Raw genomic sequence first — 25,858 nt, forward strand, 5'->3', positions numbered from 1 at the left:
TCTACTTTAGCTAGTCAGCAGTCCGAGAGATGTCTATGTGCGCCCTGGATTCATGACTTGTTTAAAGTTTTTTTTTTTTTTTTTTTTGACAAGTCTAAAATTATGCATGTGTGTATGCATATTTAGCCCTGCTGTTGCCTGCAGGCTGAAATAGCCATTAAAAGGCTTAACAGGTTTCTAGTGATTCCCACCCCAGCAGTGTGTGATTGACATCTGTGCAAAAATGAACACTCATTTTTTTCTAAATGCATTTACATAAGTAATCCAAAACATTATAAGAACATATCCTCCACTGGCTAAATTAGTTGTTTAATTACGAGGAGCGTTCAAGTCAAACCGCATGTGAGTGCATGGTGACAACAAACAGAACACATTTCTGAGAGTGTATATCATTTTGTATATAATTCTCTGGCCTCCCAGGAACTCCTTTAATGGACTAAACTTGTAAAAATGCCTTGAATTAGGGTCAGAACTACATGAAGGATGTGGTAAAAACTCCCAGTTGAATTCCTGTAGCATGCAAGCAGTGTTTCTAAATGATTGTGTATATAGTTCACACAGACAGATATGTCAGTTCTGCAAATTGTTGATAAGTTATGCATCTATTTTCAAGGATCAGGCGTTTCTCTCAAAAAAACAGGAGCGACTGCATCTGGGCTCCTAGCCACCTCAGTCTGGATCGTCAGGATCGACTAACGTTAAGCATTTGCACCCTTCTACTCTCAGAACTCTGGCTAAGAGTCTCATCTCTGTACTGAACTTGAAGTCTTCTGTAAATGTTTTACACTTTCGTTAACAAAGAATTTTGACTTGAGCGCTTATTGTGTGTTTCCCAGTAACATGGAGGTAGAGCTGCTGTTTTTTAACTCAAGAACTTTTAAGTGCATGTTTTATCAATGCTACATTTGTTATAATTTGAATGGTGATAAAGTAGTGCATTGGTAATGAGTCCATTTTTAAGTCACATAACTAAAAATGAAATGTGTGCAAATTATTTGTAGATAGGTGCAGATTGCTCAGTATACTGCTTGTGTGAGCGCTTTCTATTTTGATAGACGATGAGCCTTTTCCTCATTTATTTCTGTTTAACGTTTTCAATGTACTAAAAAAAAATTTTGAACAATGAAACTTATTGGCTTTGGTTGAATTGCTCATATCACTGTTTTAACAACGATGTTATTGTCACAACGATAATTTCCAATAATTTTTGAAGGAGGTTTTGTAAGAAAGACTCAACTGACTCCAGTACATCCTCAAGACTTTAACTGGGGTTTAAGATCAAGACTCTGTGGTGTTTGATTCATGTGTAAAAATTATTCCTCAACCACTCTCTTACAATTTAAGCCTGTTAAAGCCTGGAATTGTCCATGAATATACCTGTACTATCAGGGAAAAAAATAAATTTATTCAAGACATAAAATACATTCAGGTCGTCACTTTAATGCCACATAACATTGCTGAGCCTAGACTTGACTAATTAAAGCGACACAGAGGCTTATACAGTGGCCACTATGGATGATGGGTGTATCACTTCATGCACTTTCCCTTCTTACCCTGGTGCACTCTGTGATGGACTCAGTCAGGACTCTTTAGTCAACATCACTTTTTTTCAGTTGCTCCAAATCTTATTTCAAACTTTATGCTCCCTGTTAAATATAAGGGGTCCTGATTAGCTCCACTAACAAGTGGACACATGGTTGTTTAAGAAATGAGAAGCTACTAACTGCATCAGTGAGGGTTAAAAAAAAGTTGTTGCCAGATGATGACAGTAATTATCCAATCAAAGGCTGTTATGTATTTATTAATTTTTTGAATAATCTGATCATTACTATGTACATAGGCTTTATAATTCCCCCATGTCTTCCTGCCATAGCGCTAGATGTCTCACCTGAGCACTGTCTCCTGTTCTTTAGCCCATTATGTGCATTGGTTCATTCACTAAATCATTAAGTCTATAAGACATGATTGATGTGTGCACTTTCTGTAAGCTCTGGTCTTTTTAGAGTCTGACCTGCACTCACTCCAATGTAAGTGAGCTGCTGAATTGTGTGTGTGTGTGTGTGTGTGTGTGTGTGTGTGTGTGTGTGTGTGTGTGTTTCATAAGGAGCCATTCTGTTGGTCTAATGATGTGCTTGGCTCCTGTCGCACAGGATCTGAGCTGACAGCCATTTGTACTGTAGCCATTTGTGACAGCAGCGAGATCCGCTCTCTCACTTTCTATCTTCTGCTTGAAAACGGGATGGAGGGAGGGAGGGTAGATAAAGTAATTAGCTGCGGGTCTTGTGCACTGTGGCTCACAGAGCTGCTAAGTGGCCGCAGTCCCCCAGTGGGGTGAGTCTCAGCAGGAGCAGAGACAGCACGAGAGTCATCATTTCCTAAGCTCTCGGCCTCACCTTCATTTCTTATCTGACCTATGCGTCAGTGTGAAGTCAAAACGCTAAACGCTCTGCTTAAAGGTTAAACATTGTCCCTCGTTTTACTAGCATTTAACTAGCTATTCTGGGTGGCAGGAGGACCTGATGTGGGTGAATGCGGTTTTGATGCTCCTTGTCGTTTCTTGCCGTTTGTGCCAGTTTGCCCCAGAGCACCTTCTCCCGCACCAACATAATGTGTCTGACCCTCAGCCTGTGGCTCTCATTGCCCCCTCTCTGCTTTAATTATGGCAGGAGTAATGTAATGAGGGTGTCTCTTTGATTCTTGGTTGCACGTGGGTGATTGGAGGGTCAGAGGTCAAGGGTTAGAGATTTGTGCTGTAGGGCAAAGACATGGCAACGAGGTTTCTCCTGTTGAGCCATGCCTTTATTTTCAGTCCAGCCACTCGGCTTTAATCGTCTCCTGTTGTTTTTCCGACAAGAGTCTTCTGTCTTCTGTTTTTCTCTCTCTGTCTCACGTCGTATAACTCGTCCTGTTTGTTTCTTTCTGTCCCTTCGTCTGTCCCTTCAGCCTTCTCTTTCTGTTCATTTCTCCAGCTCACTGTCTCTCTAAATCATTCTCTCTGTCAGTCCGTTGGGTCTGTCTGAACTTCTACCATTCTCTGTCTCTCTACACAGTTTTCTCCTGCTGTCTCTGTTCCTCTCTCTATTTTTGTCTCTCTTGACATTTTTCTTTTCGTCTCTCATATTTTTTTTCTCTGTTGCAATTTTTATCTCTGTCTCTCTCAATCATTCTCCTACTGTTTGTCTGTCAGTCTGTTTCTTGTGCTCTCTCTGTTTTAAGAGACATCAGTGGGATAGCAGGAAGTGGTTAACTCCAAAAGCCTCCAGTTTCCCCTGTGTATGTGTTTGAGTTAACCAACAGGAAGACATCACTTTGGCTGCCTCATCAGGCATCTGAAAGTGGCTTTGTGTGTGTGTGTGTGTGTGTGTGTGTGTGTGTGTGTGTGTGTGTGTGTGTGTGTGTGTGTGTTTAACAGGTGTTTTTGATTTAAAAAAAAATCTAAATTCTGAGCCTTAGGAACAGCCTGAGAGAAGAAGAGAGGAAGTCAGATGTCCAATTTCCTTTAATTCACCCTCATCACCCCCTCCCCCAACCCTGTGCAACCACGCCGACCAAATACTGCATGTTTTTTCATACAATAGAGCAAGTCAGAGTGCATGGTGACAATAAAACACCGCAAAATGACATACAGGCGACGTGCGTCTGCGCTCAGCCCAAGAGGCTGAGGTCGTTAAACACTCAGCGAGGACGGCATCCTGTCAGTAGAGATAAGTTGTCATGTTTTCCACTCGAGCAGAGACTAAGCGGTTGTAAAATAAGTTATGAGCGTCCTTGGGGGCTCCGTGAGCGTGCTCAGTGCCAGCCTGCCCCACTCACCCAGCCGGATATTGATGTGATCCGAATGTTATTTTATTCTGCCTCTAGTCACAGCTGTCAGCTGCACGTGATAAGTAAACGGTGCTGGGAAATGCCAGCGCCATCAGGCCTGATGTTACCGCTGCTTCTTGTGCACCTAGAGCACATCACTGGCTTCGGGGCTAATTCTATGGATGTATGGGGCTTGTAAGATCTGACCACTGACGTTTTTCTCTTCTGGTGTCTTTCTGGGTTTCTCTCTCTCTCTCCCTCTCTCTCTCTCTCTATCTATCTGTCTCTCTCTGTCTCTTTCTCTGCTGTAGATACTGGTCTGGGAGACTCGGTTTGCTCCAGTCCCAGTATATCCAGCACTACCAGTCCTAAAATGGACCCTCCTCCATCGCCACACGCCAACCGCAAGAAACACCGCCGGAAGAAGAGCACCAGCAATTTCAAAGCTGATGTCTTCTCCGGTGCAGCGGAAGGTAACATCATCCTCTGGCACTCACTCGTTTCTCTTTGAATCTGCTTCTCTTAGTGGGTTTTTGCTTCACTTCCATCATTCAGGGCACTTTCGGCACACACACACACACACACACACACATACACAAACACACACATATATCACATCTGGCCCTCGTTCTGCAGGTGTCCTCAATTTGACTGTACATCTGGATTGGGTTGAACTTAATGCTGTTTTAAAAAGTGTTAATAATAAGTGATGATAAATAACAGCTGTTCACTGTGAGCACTAGTACACAGGGGTGACTGTGTAACCCAGATTTTATTCGACTAAATTTTTCAGCCCTACGTGTGGTAACAGGATTTATATGCTGGTGTACATTAGGGGTTAAAAAAGTAGCTAACTATATATATTGATATTTTTAGGCTTCGCTCAAGGCGTTTTAGCCTTTTTCCAGTGTAGACCTGTGCACTTGGCTGTAGATTTGCCTGTCCTTACCGTCTTCCCACCTGCAGTATTTCTTTAACAAGTTAACACAGGTCTCAGAGCTCTCACAAAGTGTGTCTGTTACCTCTCATGAGAAATTCACCTCAGATAACAAGTATATCATATCTCCAACTTTCTTTACTCCTCCTTACTTAGTGTCTAAGTAAACAACCAATTACTAAGCCCCGCCCACTAGAGCGGAGGGGAGGGGATTTTCTTTGGTATTAAAAAGTTTTGAGATTAGCTCGCTAGGGATCTGATCGCTTCCACAGTATGTCCTCCCTCAGAGACCTAACTCTAGAATTCTCTACTGGTGGACTGGCCCCTGGAGACGAATTCTCAATGCTTGTTCTCCGATGTTTCGACATTTTTTGGTGCATGAGTTCGTTAAAGGTCTTCCTCAATCCCTTGTCGTCTTCCAGTGATGTTCTTCCATGAACCTGCCGTATCATATCAAACATGTCAGACAGATTTGCACAGTTTCACGCTGAATTTCAATTTCGCTTTTTGTTTTAACTTTCTGCCCCTAATGAAATCATGTGGTCAGGTTAGCACCAGTTGCACAGCTCCCGGTGTACACAGCACAATGACTTTCGCACACTGACTTATGAAGGTCAGTGCTCCCTGTGCCAGTGTGTGCAGCCTACTGCTGCCATCTGATATTACAAAATTATTCTCGAAACTTTTTAAAACCACTTCATATATGAAGTCACAGTGACACAATAGGAGTAAAAATATAATGTGCTTGTTTTAAGCTCAGGACGAAAAAATGGAAAAAGCAAGGAATTACAGCCCCTTTCTTTTTTTTTTGTACATGTACACTTGTGACTCATCGAAAAGGGATCTAAAAAAGATTAAAAAGTGAATTTGGCATAGTGATTCTGCTTTTAAAAATGCAACTGATATTACTGAAAACTGCAGAGCACTTTGACCTGAAGTCTCTTCTTCCAGGAGCACGGACTTCTTTCAAAAATAAATATCTCAATGAAAATTCTTATCATTTCAACAGTTGCAAACTGTTCTAAGATTTCTTGTAAGCCGTAGAAACAGTAACATATTAGGACAAGTACATTAGTATAAACCTCCGAGTTACAGTACTGTGCGAAAGTTATGACCAGCCCCTCTTTTTTCTTCATATTTTGCCTCCAAACAGGCAGATTTTTTTGTATTTTGATGTTCTCTTGAGGAATAGTTCTCCAGGCTTATGAAGTGTTTTTTTTTTTCTTTTTTGGCTCCCATTTTTGGCAAGTTTTTGGTTCTCATTTTCAGTCCAGTGCCTGTATCTGAGTAGTTTAAAAGGAACATTTTTGTTTGTTAAGCCACACAGTGACTTATGAATTACTCAAGCATAAAGACTAACCAACTTAAGACATAAACCAGTGAGAAATGGGTGCAGATGATGACAGATGATCAGGCCAGTGATTAGTATACTGGTGATGCTGAATGAGTGATTGGAACAGACCAGAGGGGAAATTAGTTTGCTGCTGAGGTTGTTAAATAAATACGCAGTAAGACATTTGTTCTCATTTAAAATAATTAGATCGACATAACTTAATTTCATTTTATATAAAGAGATGAGTGGTGGCTTAAGACTTCTGCACAGTCATGAACCTCGCAGCTGGACCTTCTCTCCAAGCTGCTGCTATGGAACTTTAATCAACTCATTCTGACCAAACTATATTGAGAATCTGGCACATTAGCAGTTTAACACGTTCTACGTCCATGATCATGTGTAATCGAATAACTTTGATTAGTCTAGTATATACTTTATAACCTTGTCTAAAATTCTAAAGGCTTCTGTCACTCAGCGTGCGTGCCAGACTATGTTGAGATGATCAATGAGTTTGTGTCAGCTCAGTGTGTGTGTGATTAATTGGAGCGGGCTTGTGTGGGTGGCCTCCTCCTCCTGGGAGCACAGGATTAGTGCTTGTTTAAATTGTTCCCAATCGACCTTATTGATCTGTTCCCAAAGGGAGCCAATCTGATAGCAGTGATGTGTGTGTGTGTGTGTGTGTGTGTGTGTGTGTATGCATAGTCAGTGTAAAATATCCGTTGAGCTAAGCAAATAGACGTCTAATCTCTCACTTTCTGAGAACGATTGTTAGTAGTACATTTCAGAATACCTCTGTAAAACCTGTAGAGGAAGTCCGACTGGGAAATCTGCGATATACTACTGTACATGTTATGATTCTAAGCACACACAATAATTTGAAGAGCATTGTTGGGTGTTAAAGTTTTCTCAGTCGTGCCACCATGTGGACGTCAGGTTTCTAAGGTGTTTATCCGCCCACTCTGGTAAAGAATCATGGTGTATATCTCTCGAAGGTATAGTCTTACAATTGAGGAGTCACAGTTGAAGCTGACAGTTTTTCAGTCCATGACATCTCCAGTATTAATAGACAGCCCCCTCAAATCAATACACAGCTAACTGTTTGCGCCTCCTTCCGCTTTGTGGGTGACGTAAACGCTTCTTCATTTACTCGCGGCTTGCATCCGGAAGTGTTACGCTGTGTCACGCCAAACAAATAATTGTGCAAAAACATAACGCAAGCTTTTAAAATTAATTAAAAGATTCAGAAGCAGAAGATTTTGCCTTGATCATTTTTTGTAATCGAATTACTTGAGTTACTCAAAGAATCGTTTCAAACCTAGTCTCGTTACTCTATGGTTTATTTGTATACCATGCATGATGTAATTGTAATAGAAATGAACAGCAGTCAAGGCGTGAATAAATTATTCTGGGTTATACCCATCTTATTGAGGTGACGAGTTATCACAGCATAAATGTTTAAACATCGTACCAATACGCGTCTCGCCCTTAGTTTTCTGTGGCTCTCCCTAGGGGGCAGCCTTCATGCCGAAGTGCCCTCAGCTTTAGGTCGACCTGGTCCCCTTCCCGCGACCCCATTCATCTGCTGAGCACTTAAGCGAACTATTATAAATATTCTACAGTATTGAAATCTTTTATCAGATGTCACTTCCATTATTCACTCAGTGATTAGTAACAGTCTCCCAGTTTAGCCATTAAGCAGTTACGTGTGAGGCCTGGGACGGCTGTCACGCTGCTGCCGTAGTGAAAGATCAGCCTGTCAGAAACGCGGTTATTCATGAGCCCTGCTGGCCAGGTACTGCACGCACACACACGCACGTGCACATATGCTTTCAACAGAATACAACTGCACACATTCAGGTGAGTACTACACATGCATGTACTCACATACAGTTATCTGAGTACCACACACCTATTAAGTTACTACTGTACATGCACAGCTGAATACTGCAAACAAACTGACATTCGGCTGAGTACTAAACACAAAAATGGATCTGAGTGCTGATTACTACCTCCCTTTAAACAAGTTCCACTATATGACAGGCATGCACATACACACCCACATTACTTGCCACGTCTCCATTCCAGTGCAGCTCTTATGCCCAGTGCCTTTTTATTCTCATTGTGTGCATATGGAAATGCTCCCACTTTTACTATTACACATATCTATGGTTTTTACTGTTGATTTTTTTTTTCTATCAGCCGCTTCACCTAGTGTTTAAGTGATCTCCATTCATCACTTAAGTCAGACCACATTTCTTACACAAAGGTGGTGGTTCAGCACCAACCCTCTAGGTTTAAAGTTTCTTAACCCATTTCCAGTGGTTTCAGATCTCCTTCATTAATTTTTATTTTCTTAATACAGCCTAATAATTCAACCCTTCTAAAAAGGTGACCTTTTTTTTTTGACCAGGCAGTATATAATGTTGGTGTTGGCCTTCATCAAGTATGTTTCTTTCCTCAACTTTTTTTTTTTTTTTTTTTTTTACTTTTCACGGAGGGAATTTTAGAACACAGGCAGGTGTCTATTATGGGTTGCTTGAAGTAAGAAACCTGTTATTTAAAGAAGATTTTGTTCATTTGGCATCATCTGAGATTGGCCTGTAGGGCAAATCATTGACTGGCTGGGATGAGAATCAGCGCCTCCAGATTGAAGACCATGGTTCTTTACTGGAAAATGGCAGAATGTTCCCACTAGATGAACGAAAGACCTTGCATTATACTCAGGGCGTGCCTGGGATTTTGCTATTTGGCATTCTTATTCGTGTTTGATAGATTAAGAGAGCACGAAATGTATGGTCCGTGATGGGAAAGCACGAGCTCAGTTTATGTAAGATGCTCATTGTCCACTGGTCAATTTGCATCCTATATTATCACATATGACCAAATAAATAAGGTTGTAGGGATAGGTGTCAAAAACAAGTGGTGCTCTAAGTGGCCTTGGGTTAGAACTGCTGCTCCTCTGGACTAAACCATTTGGGGAAAAAAATTGTCACACAGTTAACTTGTTTCTTAGGAGAAGCTGCAAACTGTCTGTGAATAGATGAGTCTGTACTGACCTCATCAGCCTATCGCCACCCTAATGTCTCTTGGGAAAGAGGAAGAAGAAACGGGTTACATGTGTAACGACAAGATGCGCAATTAGAGAAATAAATAAAAAGCCTTTAAAGCGAATGCATTTACAGAACTTGCTTACATAAGCGAAATTAGTCTTGTTAAAGTTTCATGCTGGCTATTGGACGCATTATTCAAAGTACCAGCACCATTTGTATTGAATCATAAGTTTCACATTTGTAGCTGTCTGTCTTTAATCACACTCACCGCCTGTAATGAGAAGTAAAGCAATGTGAGTCCTCTCTTTAATTTTAGCTCTGCTGATCGCCTCTTCTGCCAGTCAAACCCCCTCAAACCATTTAATCTTTCACTCTGTAAATCAGTAAGTTCCAAACTGCCATGTGTCTTGCAGCTGCTTTTAAGTATGCCAACACAGGGCCGAAGCTGAAGCAACACATGTGTGCTGCTTGGTTGATCACAATCTATCATGGATCCTGCACACGGACATAAGTGGCCCTTGTCAAGTCATTACTGCTCACTGGGCATGCATTTTTCAAACAATTTGCTTGAAATGTTATCCAGGAGCAGCAGTAGGAGGCAATGAGAGGTGCATAAAAGAACCCGAGCCTGGACAGAGGCAGGCTTTAAAGCCCAGGGTGAGAGCGGCAGAGAGAGACAACATTTCTGGCCCTCACAGGTGTCCTCTGGCTCAAATACGGGTGACATGCGGCTGCACCATTTAATTAAAGCGTTTTGCAAGTGAGCCAGCAGGAACAAAGAGCGTATGTCTCTGCTCAGTCTAATGGTATGGGAAAATGGACAGTGCCGTTGCCTTAGCTCTGTAGCACATTACTAAAGTGGACCATCTCTGATCTCTCAAGCCATTTAAACTGGTCTAGAGAGCAAACCCCTTGAGTGTTAACCTGGGGAAATGCATCATTAGTGGTTTAAATGTACATTGAAAACTGGATTTGGAGAACAAATCTTCCTAGTATCCTGTCTTTTGCTAATGTACCCCAGTCTATTGTGTGGAAAATAGCTTTTTGCTCAGTGTACAAGTTTTATTTGTGCAGTTTTTTTGATCACACAAACAGGTTTATTTTTCCACAGCTACTCTTGTGTGACAAATGTCCCCGCTGGCCCAAGGGGAAAGAGTGTGCTGGGAGGTAAAGTGGCTAACTCCGGGTCAGCCTCGACACAGCCTGTGAAATAAGGTGTTATTTAAAAAAAAAAAAAAAAAAGCAATCATAAAAAAAATAATCGGTGTGTACATGCACTGTGTCGAGCTCTGTGCACTCAGAGCACTTATCAGTGCTAGTACTGTTTATCTTGCTACCACTTTGTCCATGCTGTCCTAGAAGCACATCATTCTTCTCCATCATGTCCGTATGCAGTACAGTTGCATATAAAAAGAATATATCCCATCATAAAGGGAAGTACTGTTGTAGGGAAAAAACTAGTGTTTGGGTCATGTGAAAATTATTCCAGCTTTATGGGAGATATTTTTTAGAGAAATTATGAACGAAAAAGACAAAATGGGATTATTTCAACCCCAAACTGGAAAGTTTGCAGCGCTGTCTTTAAATTTTCTATTAGGAAACAAGGGACCATCTTTAAAAATGTACATTATTATAACAGACACGTCCAGGTGTCTCAAATGCTTACAGATATTCAAAATAACCCGAAAAATATGTAGACATGTTGGATGCCATGGAAGTCAATAAGTAAGAGGTCAAGGCCCCGCCCTCCTTCCATTGCCGTGCTTTTCCCTTCCCCGCTTCCCCACCCTGCTTTTATTTACTTGTCCAATATGAATACATATTTCTTTTCAGATGCGAAACAACTTGGGTAATATTTTCCAGGTTATTAATGCTGTAAAAGGGTGCGAATAATATAGGAATTAATGACCTGTGTCACAAAGCAATACTGTGTGCTTTGACATTTCGCTCGGTTAATTTGTGTTTCCAGCCATGTAGGCTCCAAGCTCTGCATCCCCCACACCGTGTTCTGTCTGCAGCCCAGGCGTGTAGCCTCTGCGCAGGCAACGGTGTACGTCATGGATGCGGTTTATGGGGAAAGGTTGCTTGTGTCAGAACACAAATTGTTCTGTGAGTTTGCCTCAGAGCAAAAGTGATGCTCTTATATGTGGGAGTATGTGTGTGTAATTTTCAGGTACACTGTATTGTAACGGTAACCATTAACAGTGATATGCTTGGCAGTGCCATTCCTTTGCCCTGTCCCTGTCTGATTTTATCATGTAAGAGCATCACTTGTCAACGCAACATAGGTTGGAATAATCTTTTTCAGTTCTTGGTAATGCTTTAATAAGCTTTGTTTGTAAACCATTTTCTTAGAGCACATTTCTTTAAAGCATGCTTCAGGTTACATTGGTTAATCAGGAGAAAACTTTTGATTCAGTTTGATATTTTTTTTTATTGCGATATTTGATTCAATAGCGTTGAGCGTTTATTTTTCTCAAACGTATTGGTTTAAATAATTTAAAGATATTCAAGCTTGTTATTTTAAATGGAGGCGTGCAACAAGCTCGCTCACAATAGATAATTGAGCCCGCTTTGTTCCATGCATGTGTACACCCCGTCTATTTTTATAAAAAAAAAACAACACTTTTTAGAATACAGAAAGCGTAATGAAAGCAGAAAGCGTAGGTCATGTAACAAAAACCAGCTTTCTTTGTGCTTGAAGGATGGGTTGCACCCAAATAGTGTTTTTTCTTTTTTCTTTTTCTTCCTCTCTTGTCCAAGGGATTTTTGGTGCTGGAAATCCATTTATATTCTGCAACCTACTTGTTTTCATACAGCATGTAGCTCGTCGTTGCTTAGCAATGGCAGACACCATGGAAGCACAAGCTCCTCACAAGTGCTTTGGAAAGAAAAAGAAGAAAGCAGGGTGGTGTGGTTGCCGTTTTTTCTACTTGTTTTTAGACGTAATGTGATTGTTGCTTATATGTCACAAGCTTCCGCTCCACACTCCAGACCAGTAGGTGTCAGCCTTGCACTAACTGCCTACAGACTCAACAGTAATGCTCTTGCAAAATGTGAGTATTTGCAGAAGATGGAAGTGCTTTGTATTTTTCGCTAAAGCTGTAGTATATTGTTTCTGTAGAGCATTTAATGTTTGTAATTTTACATTTATTTTTTTTTTAAATTACCAAATCTCAAAGCTTTACTTTAGGTGCTGTGGAAATCCCATAAATTTCAGCTACATGTTTGTGCATTAGTGTGACTGGTTCCATGTGGTGCTGACTTATTTACTACAGACGTGTACTTTGAGAATGTATTAGTGTATGTTATAGTAGATTTGATTGACAGTGAGTCACCTAATTTCACAGGAAAAACAGGCGGGGAGGGGAGGTATGGGTGCCTAATGCCCTTTCATTGTGATTTTGAGTTTTATTAACCGCGTGTTACACATGCTTAAGGGAATGGGGGAGGGCTTGCTTTAAATTATTTCTCCGTATCTCGCCTTTCTGGATTGTTGGTTTCCATAATTGTCCTATGCACACCCTCTTCCTTCGAAAAGCACTGCAATTTTAATTAGGATGGGAATGTCACGACCGACCCCAGAGGGCCTGGCGCCTTTGAAGGGTCGACCCAATCTAGGATGGGATGCTTCAGTGATCCCGAATCCAGAGAAATGCTCAGAACAGATTTGTTACGTTACCCAAGTTTCCTTCTTCTTTTAAGTCTTTCTGTTAAAATTGAGTGTTGGCGCAGGCATTTACGGGTTAAAAAGCCGGTGAATTAATCAAATTACTGTTTTTATTTATTTATTTTATTGCTAAGTGTCATGGTATCGTTTGAACAATGGTTAAAGTCCGCCTTTAAGCTGATTCTAAAGTTGTAGTTTTGTTTAATTAAGTGCGGCTAGCAGGTGGCTAATTGTCCCTATGATTAAGAGCAGGACCAGGATCAAATATCTGATCTGGATCTTCCTTCGTTTACAAGCAAAGTGCCACATATACAATGTGTTAAGGTTTCTTCTGATGATTTGGAATGTAAAGAGAGTCTGTGTCTAGAGCAGTTTGCATAAAGAAAACTATATATTTTTACCAAAACACTAGTTAAAAAGGCTGCATTCAATCTACCTTGTCTGCCTGCAGCGATCATACTGAATAATACATACAGCATTAACTGCGTTCTGACTGATTATTTTCAGTGTAAATATTTGCCATGTGGTGCAAGCAGAAATATGATTTGTATAACATTAATCATTAGCTTTTATTGCTTTTATAATGATACTAATGGTCTTGCAGTCCTCAAGTTTTACCTTTTGGTAGCAATTGCTGTGCAAATTATCCATAGTGGTGGTTGTCTTTAAGGGATTTAGGGCTTAAACTCTTTTCAAGTATACGTGGTAGCCTCAGCAGGACCTTGTGTGATAGGATCCCAATTAGCAGAATGATTGACTGAGGAATAGAAAATGGAAAGCAAGTTTTCCTGCTGATTGAGCTTGTGAAATTGCCTCTTGGGGAGAAGAGTCTCTCGGTTCTCTTAAAAAAAGAACGAGTGCGAAGAGAACAGAAAGCTCAGAAATTGTTTGAAGATTTAGTAGTGGATTGAATAATGCTTTCAAATATGATAAGGACTTTAGGATACCTTTATCAAATCTTTAAAGAGCTAGAGCTGTTTCTGTTAACCTTTCTGGGATTGTTAGATTCTACTGTCGATTTAGACTCGTTATGTTATGATGATGCTTGTCAAAAGTTAGAAGCGTTAAAGTATATTTTTGTTTTGCTCTTCTCCAGATGCTCCTGACTGGCATGTCCTTAAAACTACTTGTGTGTTCACATATGTTTAGGTACAGGGATATTGGCTCTCTGATTGCTGCTTCATTATGTAATTACCCCCCTCCTGAGTAAATTATAAACAGGGTGTGTAAAGTGTGTGATCTCCTGTGCCCCGGCGATCAGGTTTCTTAGCGAGGGGGTTCCCCTTTGAACGTAACGCAAGTCTCATCAGTGTGAGTTCCTTCAATTGGCCATCTGCATGTCCTTGCCAGCCATGTCCCTCCTGTCAATACCCTTTTGTTCTTAACGTTTTCCAAATGTGACCCTTCACATTGTTTAATAGGCTCCCTGTTTCTCTTGAAGCTCAAAGACCTGTCAGACTTTTAAATGTCTGTTGAGCACCACTGCACACCCACTCATCCACCCACATTTCCCTGTCTTATTGACGTCTGATTGGCCCATTAACCTAAACCAGGCCCTAGTTAGTAGATCCATATGTCACCTTGTTGAAGGAACTGTTTGCTAAGGTCTAGTGACTGATTTTTGACTGACCCGGTCTGTAATTAGAGGGATATTGAAACCGGAGGCTCCAGGGAAGTCCTGAAGGTCAGGAAGTCCTGGACTGTGTGCCCTATCCAACAGGTGCACTCGCAGGACAAGATCTTACAACTAATTGTTCCAGGCTCCTTATATGAGACGTTTTACAACAATGTGGAGGAGTAATTATTTAATATAATTCTGCCCGGTGTTAACCAGAAGAACATAGGCTTCCCTTTGAAGTCTGGTTTCACTCAGGGTTACTTTGTGATTTCTGGGGGGTTTCTTCACCAGTGTCACCTTTAGCATATTCATTATAAATCCAAAGCCAGAGAAAACACAAGGTTCTGGATTTACATCTTATATCCTCTCCTTCCATATACTTCATTTTTAGTTTAGTTCATTTTTATAATAGTTTATAATTCATTTTAGTTTTTGAAACATAGTTACTTAATGAAATAGCAATACTTATTTTTGTATTATCTGATTGTTAATGCTTTGATACTTTTGTCTTCTAGAGCAAGAGGAGAATTTCGAGTTCATTATCGTGTCACTGACGGGCCAGACATGGCACTTCGAAGCAACTTCATATGAGGAGCGTGATGCCTGGGTGCAGGCCATCGAGAGCCAGATCCTGGCCAGCCTGCAGTCCTGTGAGAGCAGCAAGCAGAAGGTAACATCTGCATACAACCAAAGCATACTAATTACATTAAAGACATTAGTCAACATCACTTAATCAGCCACTCTAAACCACTATACCACTTTATACACACATGGATGTTGTTACCAGAAGGGCTAGATTGAGTAATTTGTAATCTGATTAAAGAATACCACAGAATACCAAGACTCTCTAGTCTGTAGAGTTTACACACGTTAGTTATGATACAAAAGGTCAGAAGAAAATGACCAGATCTTTTCAAGCTAACAGAAGGATTGGTGTATTATGGCCACCTACTGGACTGACAGGTTGCAGAGTGCCTAAAGATACAATTTAAAAAGCTTTTGGTTGTATGTAACAATCTCAGCAGCAACCTCATTTCCCCCCCTCGTCTGTTCCAAGCACTCAGTGGCATTTTGCATCACCAGTATACTAATCACCAGCATGATCATCTCCATGTGTTTCCCACTGGTTCATACCTTAAGTTAGTTGTTTTTATGCTTGCATGATTCATTGGTCACTGTGTGATTTTAGTAATGACAGAGCATCAAACCAATTCAAGTCAACAGGTTTTCACACCTGACCTATGTTACACGCTGCCATCTCAGAAACATAAAACCGACCTGATGCTTGATACAGTTTATAGATACAACAGGATACAGGCATTGTATATTTCTTCTTTTTCTTAGCCATTGGGAAACAAAAAAAATAATTTGCATATGTTAGAAAGAAAGTTGTGAGAGAAGTAATGCTTAAACTAGAGTAAAATACAATTGTTTAACCTATAGTAATAGAGTGAATTAAAATGCATAGGAATAGTGTGTTTAATGTAAGTTTGAGTGTTTTAACAGTGATTGCTCTCATCAGCCTAAATAAACATTTGTTGATGTCCCCTCCCTCCATTGTATACCATGTTGCTTAAAAATGTCACCATTGAAGTGACCTAAACATTATTCCTCAAAATACACACAATTACAAATGGCAATTACTTTAGAACTAATATGGCCCCACTTGGATTGCCTGATCCCCTATCCAACCTCAGTTCTCTATCCGCGTGCTGTGTTTACGCCCCAGGCCATGACTGCCTGCTGTACAGATGGAGTACCTTTTACCGTGCCTCTATTCTATTTATTTTTCTCCTCTTGTTTTTCCTTATTTCGAACTTTATCTTAATGTTGCAGTGTGCAGGTCGGTGTATGCCAGGTACAGGTCTTTGATCAGAAATAATACTAGCGTATTCAAGAAGGGAGAAACTTGTGAAAACCTGTTTGTGTTTGTGTGTCGTTTTACAGTCGCGTCTGACCAGCCAATCTGAAGCCATTGCACTGCAGTCTGTTAGGAACATGAGAGGAAACTCTCGCTGCGTCGACTGCGATGCTCAAAGTGAGTTATTCTATTATTTGTACTGTACATTCAGAGTCATTTGACAGCAAATCGTCTCCTTCATAAAGACCTACTGCCTGTCTTGGTATTTTACCCTGCAGACCCTGACTGGGCCAGCTTGAACCTCGGAGCTCTTATCTGTATTGAGTGCTCTGGTATCCACCGGAACCTCGGCACTCACCTGTCCCGTGTGCGCTCTCTCGACCTGGACGAGTGGCCTCTCGAGCTCATCAAGGTCATGTCTGCTATCGGCAATGACCTGGCCAACACTGTGTGGGAGGCCAATGCTCAGGGTCGACTAAAACTCGCACCTGATGCCAGCAGGTAAGGTGACATTAACGTGCGAGTGGGACGAAGTCTCACAGCTCTACATGTGTCTTTCCATCTATACCCAGATGTCCGTGTCTCTCTTTCGCAATTGTTTTTTCAATGCTCTTGAGTCAGATCATACATCTATATAAGGGTTTAAATGCATAAGTGTACCTGGGTAGTTAATGGAATGCAATAACGCATCAAAAGTTCTAAATGAACAATTAGAACGAAGATTAATTCACTTGGCAAAAGGATAAATCTAAGCAATCATGACTTAGGATCTGGCTAAAAGGTCAGTGGTTCTGTGCCCGCCCTGGGATTTGTACTTCCCATCACTGGGTCATATAGGTCACACACCGAACCTTACTGCTCAACCCATTTACCCTTACCACTCAGAACCTAAATTATGGGCTAAACCCATAATCACCCACATTTCTGAAAGAAGAAAAAACATATCTGTTCTTTAATGCTTATAAATTGCCATATACAATTTAAAATTCCAGCACTGGAAGTCGATCTAAAAATCAGTCGTGCGTGACTGGAGGAGGGAAGCGCTATAATGTGCAGAGCCTGGGGACAAGTAATTACTGATGAACATCGTCGCTAGCTGAATGGACACTGCAGAGAGCGGGATTTATATATACCTTTAAAAAATTGCACTGATATATTTAGTTACTTATATCATTTTAGCATTTCAATGCATTTAAACATTCATAATTGTGTAGTGTCACATAGTGAGATGGTGAAACTGTTGCAGCTTTAAGCAAGAGAGAGTCTGTTCCATATTTCTTAAAAATTTTTCAAGTATTTATGTAATTCTTTTACAATATATTTACCAACAGTACATTTTTGTTGTTGTCTTTAGCTTGATTGACAACACTTCTGTACGTAGACTCAAATTGATTCCTATTTACTACAAACAGTATCCTTAGTAAATACTATAGTATGTATACTGATTTTGGAGAAATTCATTTGATACTTTCTTTTGTTTCTTTCATGTATGCGTTGATACAGTTATTTAGAACAAAAAGCAGATAAGGATCATCAAAATGGGAACGTCAAAATGTAAATATTCTGGAAACCCGTGTGGCAAAATTAGTTTAACTTTCCCGAACTCCTAGCTTCTCGCTTTCCTTTTCTCCCCCCGCCCCGTACTCATTCCTCTTCCCCTGCATTTTTATCTCCGTGTAATTATCGGCCAAGGGGGGTCCGGCCTCTCCAGCCATAATAACAAATTAGAGCTGACTGCCAGCCACGGGATTATCGACTCCCCGTTTCGAGACGACCTCATTACTCACCGGCAGCACCTTTTAATTACTCGGCCTCCTCCAAAAATCTTTCCTTATGGATCCGCCATTTTCGGATGCGCTGCGTCGATGCGCTAATGCGTTTATTGTTCCTCTGGTGGCCGTTTATTTATGTACGCAGAGCTCTGTGTGCCTGCACGTGAGAGGGAGAGATTACAGCGCTGGTCGATACTATCTCAATTAACCCGAGCTGTGGAGCCCAGCACGTCAGCCGTTGCTCTGTCACCGTCAATAGCATCTATTCTGCCGTTTCTTAAGTAGCTCCTGACTGGCCCTGTGCTGCTCTAACAGACCAAGAGACTCTAGGAAATATGCCAAGCACTTAGAGGCCTCATGTAGAGATTTGTTAAAAATTCTATAATGTAACTGACAAAGGCATTAAATCCATGAATGTACCATGATCATGTATAATTATAATATGAAAGGGTTACTGAGTGTGTGTTTCTGTTGTCAGTGTGTGAATGTGTTTAGCCAGGGTGAAAAGTAGGATTGTCAGTAGCCAGAGCTGTGTTGCATATAATTTCCCTCCCCGTCGTCACTTTCCCAGGCAGCTGAATTGATTAAGCTTGTGGGCGTCCAAATGGATGAGTCTAAGTGGATAAAAACGCAAATGAAATCACTGACAGTGTGAGACTGGAAAGGATTTTTAACCAAACATTTTCATGAAGATTGAAGAAAAGCGTCTTTTATTTAGGAAAATATTATACTTCTGCTTACTTGAAGTTAACAATTTGTTGTATTTATTTTCTGTTCTGTATATAAAGATATCCTGTGTTAAATATACTCACTATTACACTATATACACTCATTCATGCCAGTATCCAGTCCCCATTCATGTGATGCGCAGTGCAGTGTACTGTATGAAATTAAGCAGATACAGGCCGAACACTTAAGTACATGTTCACATCAAACACCAGAATGGGGAGACGGTATATATTCTGTGACTGGTCTCAGGACGCACAGCATGTCAAAACCTGAGGCAGACGGGCTACATGGCAAGACCACCATGACAGGGTCAGGCACAACAGTGGGCACACGCCCACCTAAATAAAGCACACAATTGAGTAAGATAAAAAAAAAAAAATGCTTGGTCTTAGAATTTTTTTCATTCTTGAATTTACATTTTTGTTGTCATGCGGACGATAAATTAAAGTGTGTGTATACGCTGTATGCTTAGACACCGTAGCATGCTAATGGGATCTGAAATCCTCAGACTGCCGTGTGTGTGTGAGAGAGTTAGAGAGAGAGAGGGAGAGAGCGCGCACGACAGCATCTCTGCCGCGTTCAGGATTGGTGGCTGATAAATGAAAACCCTCCCTTGTGGTCTCTCAAGTGAGTAATAGAGCCCGAAATTTCATTTTGCAAGCGACTGATTTAATGATCCAAAGGGTAATTAATGGGCTGATTATCTTAATGTTAAATATGGCCAGCAGCAATTAGACTGACCTCCCGCCTGTCAAGGTCTGGGCCGTTCTCGCCTTTCAGTTAGGGCTGCTTTGGAGAGAGAGAGAGAGAGAGAGAGAGAGTGTGGGTGTGGGTGTGAGTGGGTGGGGGGCAGGTCGGAGGGGGGTTGAAGAAAAGTACCCGTTTCCTCCACACCTCCACCTCTTGGCCCAGATCATCTCTCACTTTTGCACCACTCAGACCTCAGGCAGATAATATTTTGGAGAGCCGTGGAGCCCTGGCAAGGTTGTCTTGATGTCATTTAGATCTTTTATCAGTGCTTTTTTTTTCTTAAGTGCCTCTGCTTTAATTTTGTTACACACACACACACAGATCTTTTCTGCACAGGTTTGCTTTAAAATTTAGCTTTTATGTCTTCAGTCTGTTAAAATCGTATATGTAGACTTATATAATCCCTTTAAGCATAAAAAGCATAAAAATTCTTTGCATAGAAAAACGCATTGCCTTCCGCAACTATATGCAGTGTTTAGTTATTCTGTAAAAAGTAACAAAATCTCTCTATCTATCAATATATCTGTTCTTCTGTATTTCTGTCCACCTATCTGCCTGCCTATCTATCTATCTATCTATCTATCTATCTGTCTGTCTGTCTGTCTGTTTTTATCATATCCTATCATTTGCCTTTTTTTTAAAACATCTCATGCTAGTTTACTGAATCAGGGTTTATAAACATTATTGATTCGAAACACTGTTAGAGAGAACAGCAGTAACCCACACAAGCCACACAAGTCCCCCCCCTGAATTAAAACTAGTGCTGATTTAAGTGCTTGGTGAGGAGCTATATCTTAAGTCTTCATTAGAAGACACTCATGCGTAGTTCATTCCAGGAAGAAGACGACAGTCCTGGTCTCAGCTTGTTCTGCGTGAGAAGTCTTGGCTTGCTGATATAAAAATGTTCAACACTTTTTCCAGCACTTTTTCATCGTAGCTGTTCCAAACAAACATTGTACTGGGCAAACGTTCTTGTAAATCTGGAACCTGTCTTGTTGGAGAAACTGCAGAAACAGTACTCCAGAACTATTGGCACCCTTCATTAGGAATGTGAAAGGTTTCAAAATCGATTAGCACTTTCACAGTTAATGTATCATCAGCAAATTAAGCATTACTATTTAGATCGACATATATCTTGCATTCTGTAATTTTCTCTGCATGTGTACGTGCGCTAAAGTGCGCTTTTGCACACGTAGACATGACAGTAACTAGAAAAGACAACTATTGTAAGATTTAGGATTTGGCACAGGGTCTCTGTGTATCAGCCAGGCCACATCTAAGTCTTATTGTTTTAATTAGTGTGATGCTGTCATGGACACCAGAGCTCACACACTGCTGTACACACACACACACGCGATGCCGAGCTGTATTAGTGGCCAAGGCAGCATTAGAGTGACAGCTCTGCTAATTGCACCTCGTGGTGACTTATTGGGAGGGTGGAGCTCGTTGGCGGCCGACACTGCAAACCCTTGCCTTCACGCTGACGTTTTGTAGCCTGTCAGCTAGCGTTAGTGTCACTTGGTGCGTGTGCGTGTGCGTGTGCGTGTGTGTGTGTGTGTGTGTGTGTGAGAGAGAGGGACTATCCAAGTTTTAAATATTTTTTTTACTTGTGATGAATATGTTTCATATTATTCAAGCTGTTTTTGTTGCTGTAGGAATGTATAAATTTAGATGTGCTGTTTAGCAGAGCCGCTGCTGAGTGTTTGTTTGATCAGTGTCCTGGTGCTGAGTGATTCCCATCCTAAATCGACAGATGAGATATTGGTTTGACACGCACAAAGACAGCGACACACACACACCCACTCACACAGAGCCAGTCTCGCTTAGCTACATGCCTCATCATGACCAATGCCTAAGCCATAATAATTCAGCACTAAGTAGGTAAAAAGAGCGTCTTTATGGCCGATGATCAGTCTCAAAAAGGGCAGCGCTAACAGATTTCAAATTAAACGCGCCGCTTATTCCGGAACGGGGTGCAGGTGCACCTCCCCAAAGCCGTTCTCGGATTAGGCCCAAGGGATCCCGGAGGATGAGGAGGGGACAGGGCTAGTAATTACCCCCCGAGTCGGTGAGCTTCACACTGACCTCGTCTCGATTTACATCACCCGGAGAACCAATCACAGATCCTGCGCACCATTAACAGCGATTCAGATTTTCTCGAGTCGAATGCTTTCAAAAAACCAAAAGAGGAAATCGCTACTGCACAGGCTGCCTGCTCTAAAATGACTTGTCCATCATGTCTGTGTGTCCCCGCATAGCCCTGTCCCTGTACTAGGCACCAAAGTCCATTTCATCAGCGTTAACTAGCTGTCCAGTGTGCGTCACTCTCTGGCCATTTCTCCCTTGATGAGTTCGGTGATAAGAGCTTACCCGTGGGCTGCATTTTAAACGCTGCTCTCAGTGCTCAGCCAGAAAAATAATTGGCTCTCGCAATCGGAATTTATCCGAATAGGAAAAGAAATCCTAGATTAGATTAGCCTAATGAGACATGATTCTTTTTTTTTTCCTTTTTTACATGATTGCAGTTATGTCTAAACCAGGTTAACAAGGGCCCCGATTTAGTATTGACATTAAACCAGCCGAAAGAGCCAATCAGCACGCCGTTGCACCCCGCTCCTCATGACTAGCTACGTTAATATGCACTAAAGCCAATGTAATGGGCTGCTTTTCTGCCTGACTCATCACATTGTTAGAAATATACACACGCTTCCTCCTAGTTCAACATTTTCTTTTTTCAAAAACATAGATCTGTATTTCAGTCGATTTGGTCGCAGTGCTTTGTATTCGTGAGCTTGGCTGCGCGAGTGCGTTCATCAGATTAGATCAGAGGACCGGCTTTTATCAGTGCTTGGAATGGCTCACAGTGGCTTTGATTCAAAAATCACCCGAGCATAAAATATCCGCTCGAATCACTTCGGACGCTTATTTTTAAATCCCGTCTCTCCTTTTTCTCTGGAATTACCTCGATTATTTTTACAGCACTTATAGCACTTACTTTAACTGCGGTAAGCGCTGAGAAAGTTGGAGGGTTTAACTGAGCCAGGAAATATTGATTAGGAATGATGTAAAGGATTTATTCCTTGATTATTTATACTATGTTCTCTCTCTTTTTCTTTCATACACATGTATTGAGAAAACAATTAAAGCAGTATATAAAATGCCACTTGTGTAAATGATTGTGTACGCATTTATTCATCTACTTATTTAATTACTTATAGGTGCTCTTTAAACGAACTCGTATGAATAAATACGTCAGTAATTCTGAAGGCATTGTGCGAGTGGTGTGTAGTAACTGCCTGCTCTGTCCGTACATTTCAGACGTGATCCACTAGATGGACGTGTGTAACATCATTTCCGTGTGGCCCATTGCCTCCAAAGTGCCTGATTTTGAGTGTAATGCAGGCCAGAGCGCACTTTGTCTGTAATAAAAAAAGCTCTGAGTTTAATTATCTGTGTCTATCCAAGGGCAGCTAACGACTAGCCTGGAGATGATAATTGATTTCAGACTCCGGGTCGCCCCTCAATACCCCCCCAACCCCGACAAACACAAAACGAGTCACAGTTCTCTCTTTAAGAGATTTTATATTTATATATTTATTTATAATTTTTTTTCCCTGTTGTTTTTTTTCCTGCAAATAAACACCGTACATTCTGTCTCTTGCCAATTTTATCATCTTTTCAAACGTTCAGGTTTTAGGATGTTCTTGTGTGTCTGTATGAGAAGGCAGTAGGACGATTTACACCAGGACTGACTCTTTTCATACTTTTCGTGCCATGCTTACATCAAACCAGGGCTGAGATCCGCATTAAAAAGAGAACGTTCACATGGTGTGTAAATGGGTTTGATTTAATTACTGCACTGAAATGAACGAGTGTGTATGTGTGATTGGCTGTGTGTGCGCGAGCAGGTGAGTGCTCACCACTGTCTGTTTGACAGATTCGTCCTGTCAGAGTTCATTACCTGTGAGTCGCCGGGGCTCTAATGAGCTGAATTAGCGGTATAATTAGCCTAAAAGAAAAGAGCACCCGGCGTTGAGCTGAAGCAGACTCCTCTCTTCGGCCATGCCGGAATTAATGATTTCCTCCACCCGCTGCCCCCCACCTTGCGCCCCCTCCCATACATCTTTCCCCCCTCAAACTTGTGCCTTTTTTTACTTCTGTCTCTGAATTAAGGGATATCGATGCTGCACACGAAGCTATTGACGTAGCAGTGGTATCGACATTACCATGTGGCGCCTTGGGTTAGCTGTTCAGGTGACAGAATTTTCTGTGAAGGAATTTTCTCTAAAGTGGATGTTACGACACTTAATTTAAAAATAAAAAATAATAAAAAATAATAATCCTTATACACCACATCTGTACTGTTTGTCCAGGTGTTGGCAGACTTGGTGAAATCCCTGTACTGAATGTTGCCCCAACAACTTTTTGTATTATAAAATTTAGAGTCAACACATTTTCTTTTCTCGATCTCTAATGTTTTTGTTGTCATAAGCGGAGCTTCTTTCGGCTCTCACGAGTGTGAACATAACCTAGAAACCCTTTATGGTGTGTTTACATGGGGGTTGGTGTATCTAGATAGTATGTGTGTGTTTGTGCCTATCTGTGAGTGCGTGTGTTATGAGCAGCAGCTGGGGGGCTGTCCGGTCACGGACGGGTGCTCACATGGACGCCTGTCAGCGTTGGGTAAACAGCCGCCGGCTTTGAGCAGGACAGGAAACACTGGCAAGTGTGTAAACACTAGCCTGCAAAGCGCTCAGCCAGGGAGAACTCACAACATGCGCGCACACACACACACACACACACACACGCACACACACACTCTCACGCAGAAAACCGTCCTAACGGGGATTGACACTGGTTCCCATTAATCCCTTCTGCATTCCGCCCCTCAGTTTCTAACGGCGATTAGGCAACATTCCCTTCTCCCGCGACCCCTCGTCCTGTAGCGCCGAGCCCTAATTAAGCTGTCACTCAAACCTCCTCGGCCTCTGGACTTCCAGATCTTCTCAAAAGTCACCTTTTCATAAATTTACTCCACTTAACTGCACACAGTTGAAAAAGTGCTGATTTAAGATTTACTTAAATGTAAAGAGTTCATTGTTCGTGTTCTGATGGTGTAGGAAGTGACTGTGGAATGCAGTATTTTAATCAGCGTAATTTATATAATAAATAAATAATAATAACTTGTTACAAATTATGCAAAGCCCATCACGTAAGGTTTACACACATCTGAGTGTTAGTAAGGTACTGTTTTCTTCAAATTTATAGGATTTCCAAGATTTTTTTCTTGTGTATGTGTAGTTTTTTTCCATTTATATTCGGAGTATAAAATGATCCTTGTTTTGTGTATTTTGTAGTCTGTGTCTAAGCTGTCTGTTAATCTTGACTCATCAATGTTCTCTTCATACCTATGACATGCCTGATCACTTTTCTTTCATGTACAGCTGAATGTGTGTGTTTTAAAACGGTTAAATAATTCTGAGAAATTTATAAGCAAATCCGCAGTTGTAGTTGTGGAATGATATTTATTTTGTTCGATTTTTTTTGTTTTATTCAAAGCTCGCGTTTTTTTAAATTTTTATTTAGGGGTAAAATTTCGCTCAGTGGAATTCTCCTTCACACTTACTCGTGCTCCCATTACCCATTTCATTGCTGACCCTGCCCTTGGCAACGTCGCTGGTCGAGGAAAGCATGCGTTTCAGGGTGCACTCGAGTGCTCCCCATTTCCTCCAACCACACAGAGACCCTGCCGAGCCTCTTCCTCTTCTCCTGTCCACCTCCTCCTTTCCATTCCCACTCCGCCCTTTCTCTTTGCCCATCTCCACCCCAGCTCCCAGGATGCTTTGTGCTGGGGCTGTGGCCCGTGCACCCACCGTCCGGCCCTCTCACTCACCCGAGGCTCGCAGCGCACACACTTAATACAATTCCTTAATGTTCCCATAGTTGCGGCTGCCCTCAACCGTCTCCACATCCGCTTCTCAGCTTTTTACAGTTTCCACTGTTTTCGTGTGTGTGTGTGTGTGTGTGTGTGATAGAAAGTTATAGAATGATGAAAAACATGTGTTACATGTTATATAAGCTGTGTGAATGTAAACATGGCCAAGGAGATGAAATCTTTGGGCGTAGTGAGTCAGGGTCTATCAACACGAAGGCTCTTCTTTGATTAAGAACGATGTCACCAAACCATTGATCCTCAGAGGTATTGATCCGTGCTTGTCCTTTAGCCTCCTTCGTAGAATGTTATCTCCTCTAGCCCATGACACACATCCGCAGCTAATTTGTCATCAATTAGCGACCTGTTAAATTAGAAACAAGAAGAGCTAAATTCTCATTT

The 25,858-nt window shown here is 41.4% G+C and overlaps 1 protein-coding gene across 5 annotated transcripts in view; it reads left to right on the top strand.

Annotated features, from left to right (window-relative positions):
• The window catches only part of agap1 (ArfGAP with GTPase domain, ankyrin repeat and PH domain 1), a 147,383-nt gene that overhangs the window by 115,212 nt on the left and 6,313 nt on the right, over positions 1 to 25,858 (top strand). For all 5 annotated transcript variants that reach the window (XM_053498464.1, XM_053498465.1, XM_053498466.1 and 2 more), the window contains 4 exons: positions 4,116 to 4,277; positions 14,928 to 15,082; positions 16,360 to 16,450; positions 16,552 to 16,774. In XM_053498464.1, coding sequence (XP_053354439.1) covers positions 4,116 to 4,277; positions 14,928 to 15,082; positions 16,360 to 16,450; positions 16,552 to 16,774 — 631 coding nt within the window. The remainder of the gene's footprint in view (positions 1 to 4,115; positions 4,278 to 14,927; positions 15,083 to 16,359; positions 16,451 to 16,551; positions 16,775 to 25,858) is intronic.

The sequence above is a fragment of the Clarias gariepinus genome, chromosome 6, assembly GCF_024256425.1.
Source record: "Clarias gariepinus isolate MV-2021 ecotype Netherlands chromosome 6, CGAR_prim_01v2, whole genome shotgun sequence".
NCBI classification, from domain to species: domain Eukaryota; kingdom Metazoa; phylum Chordata; class Actinopteri; order Siluriformes; family Clariidae; genus Clarias; species Clarias gariepinus.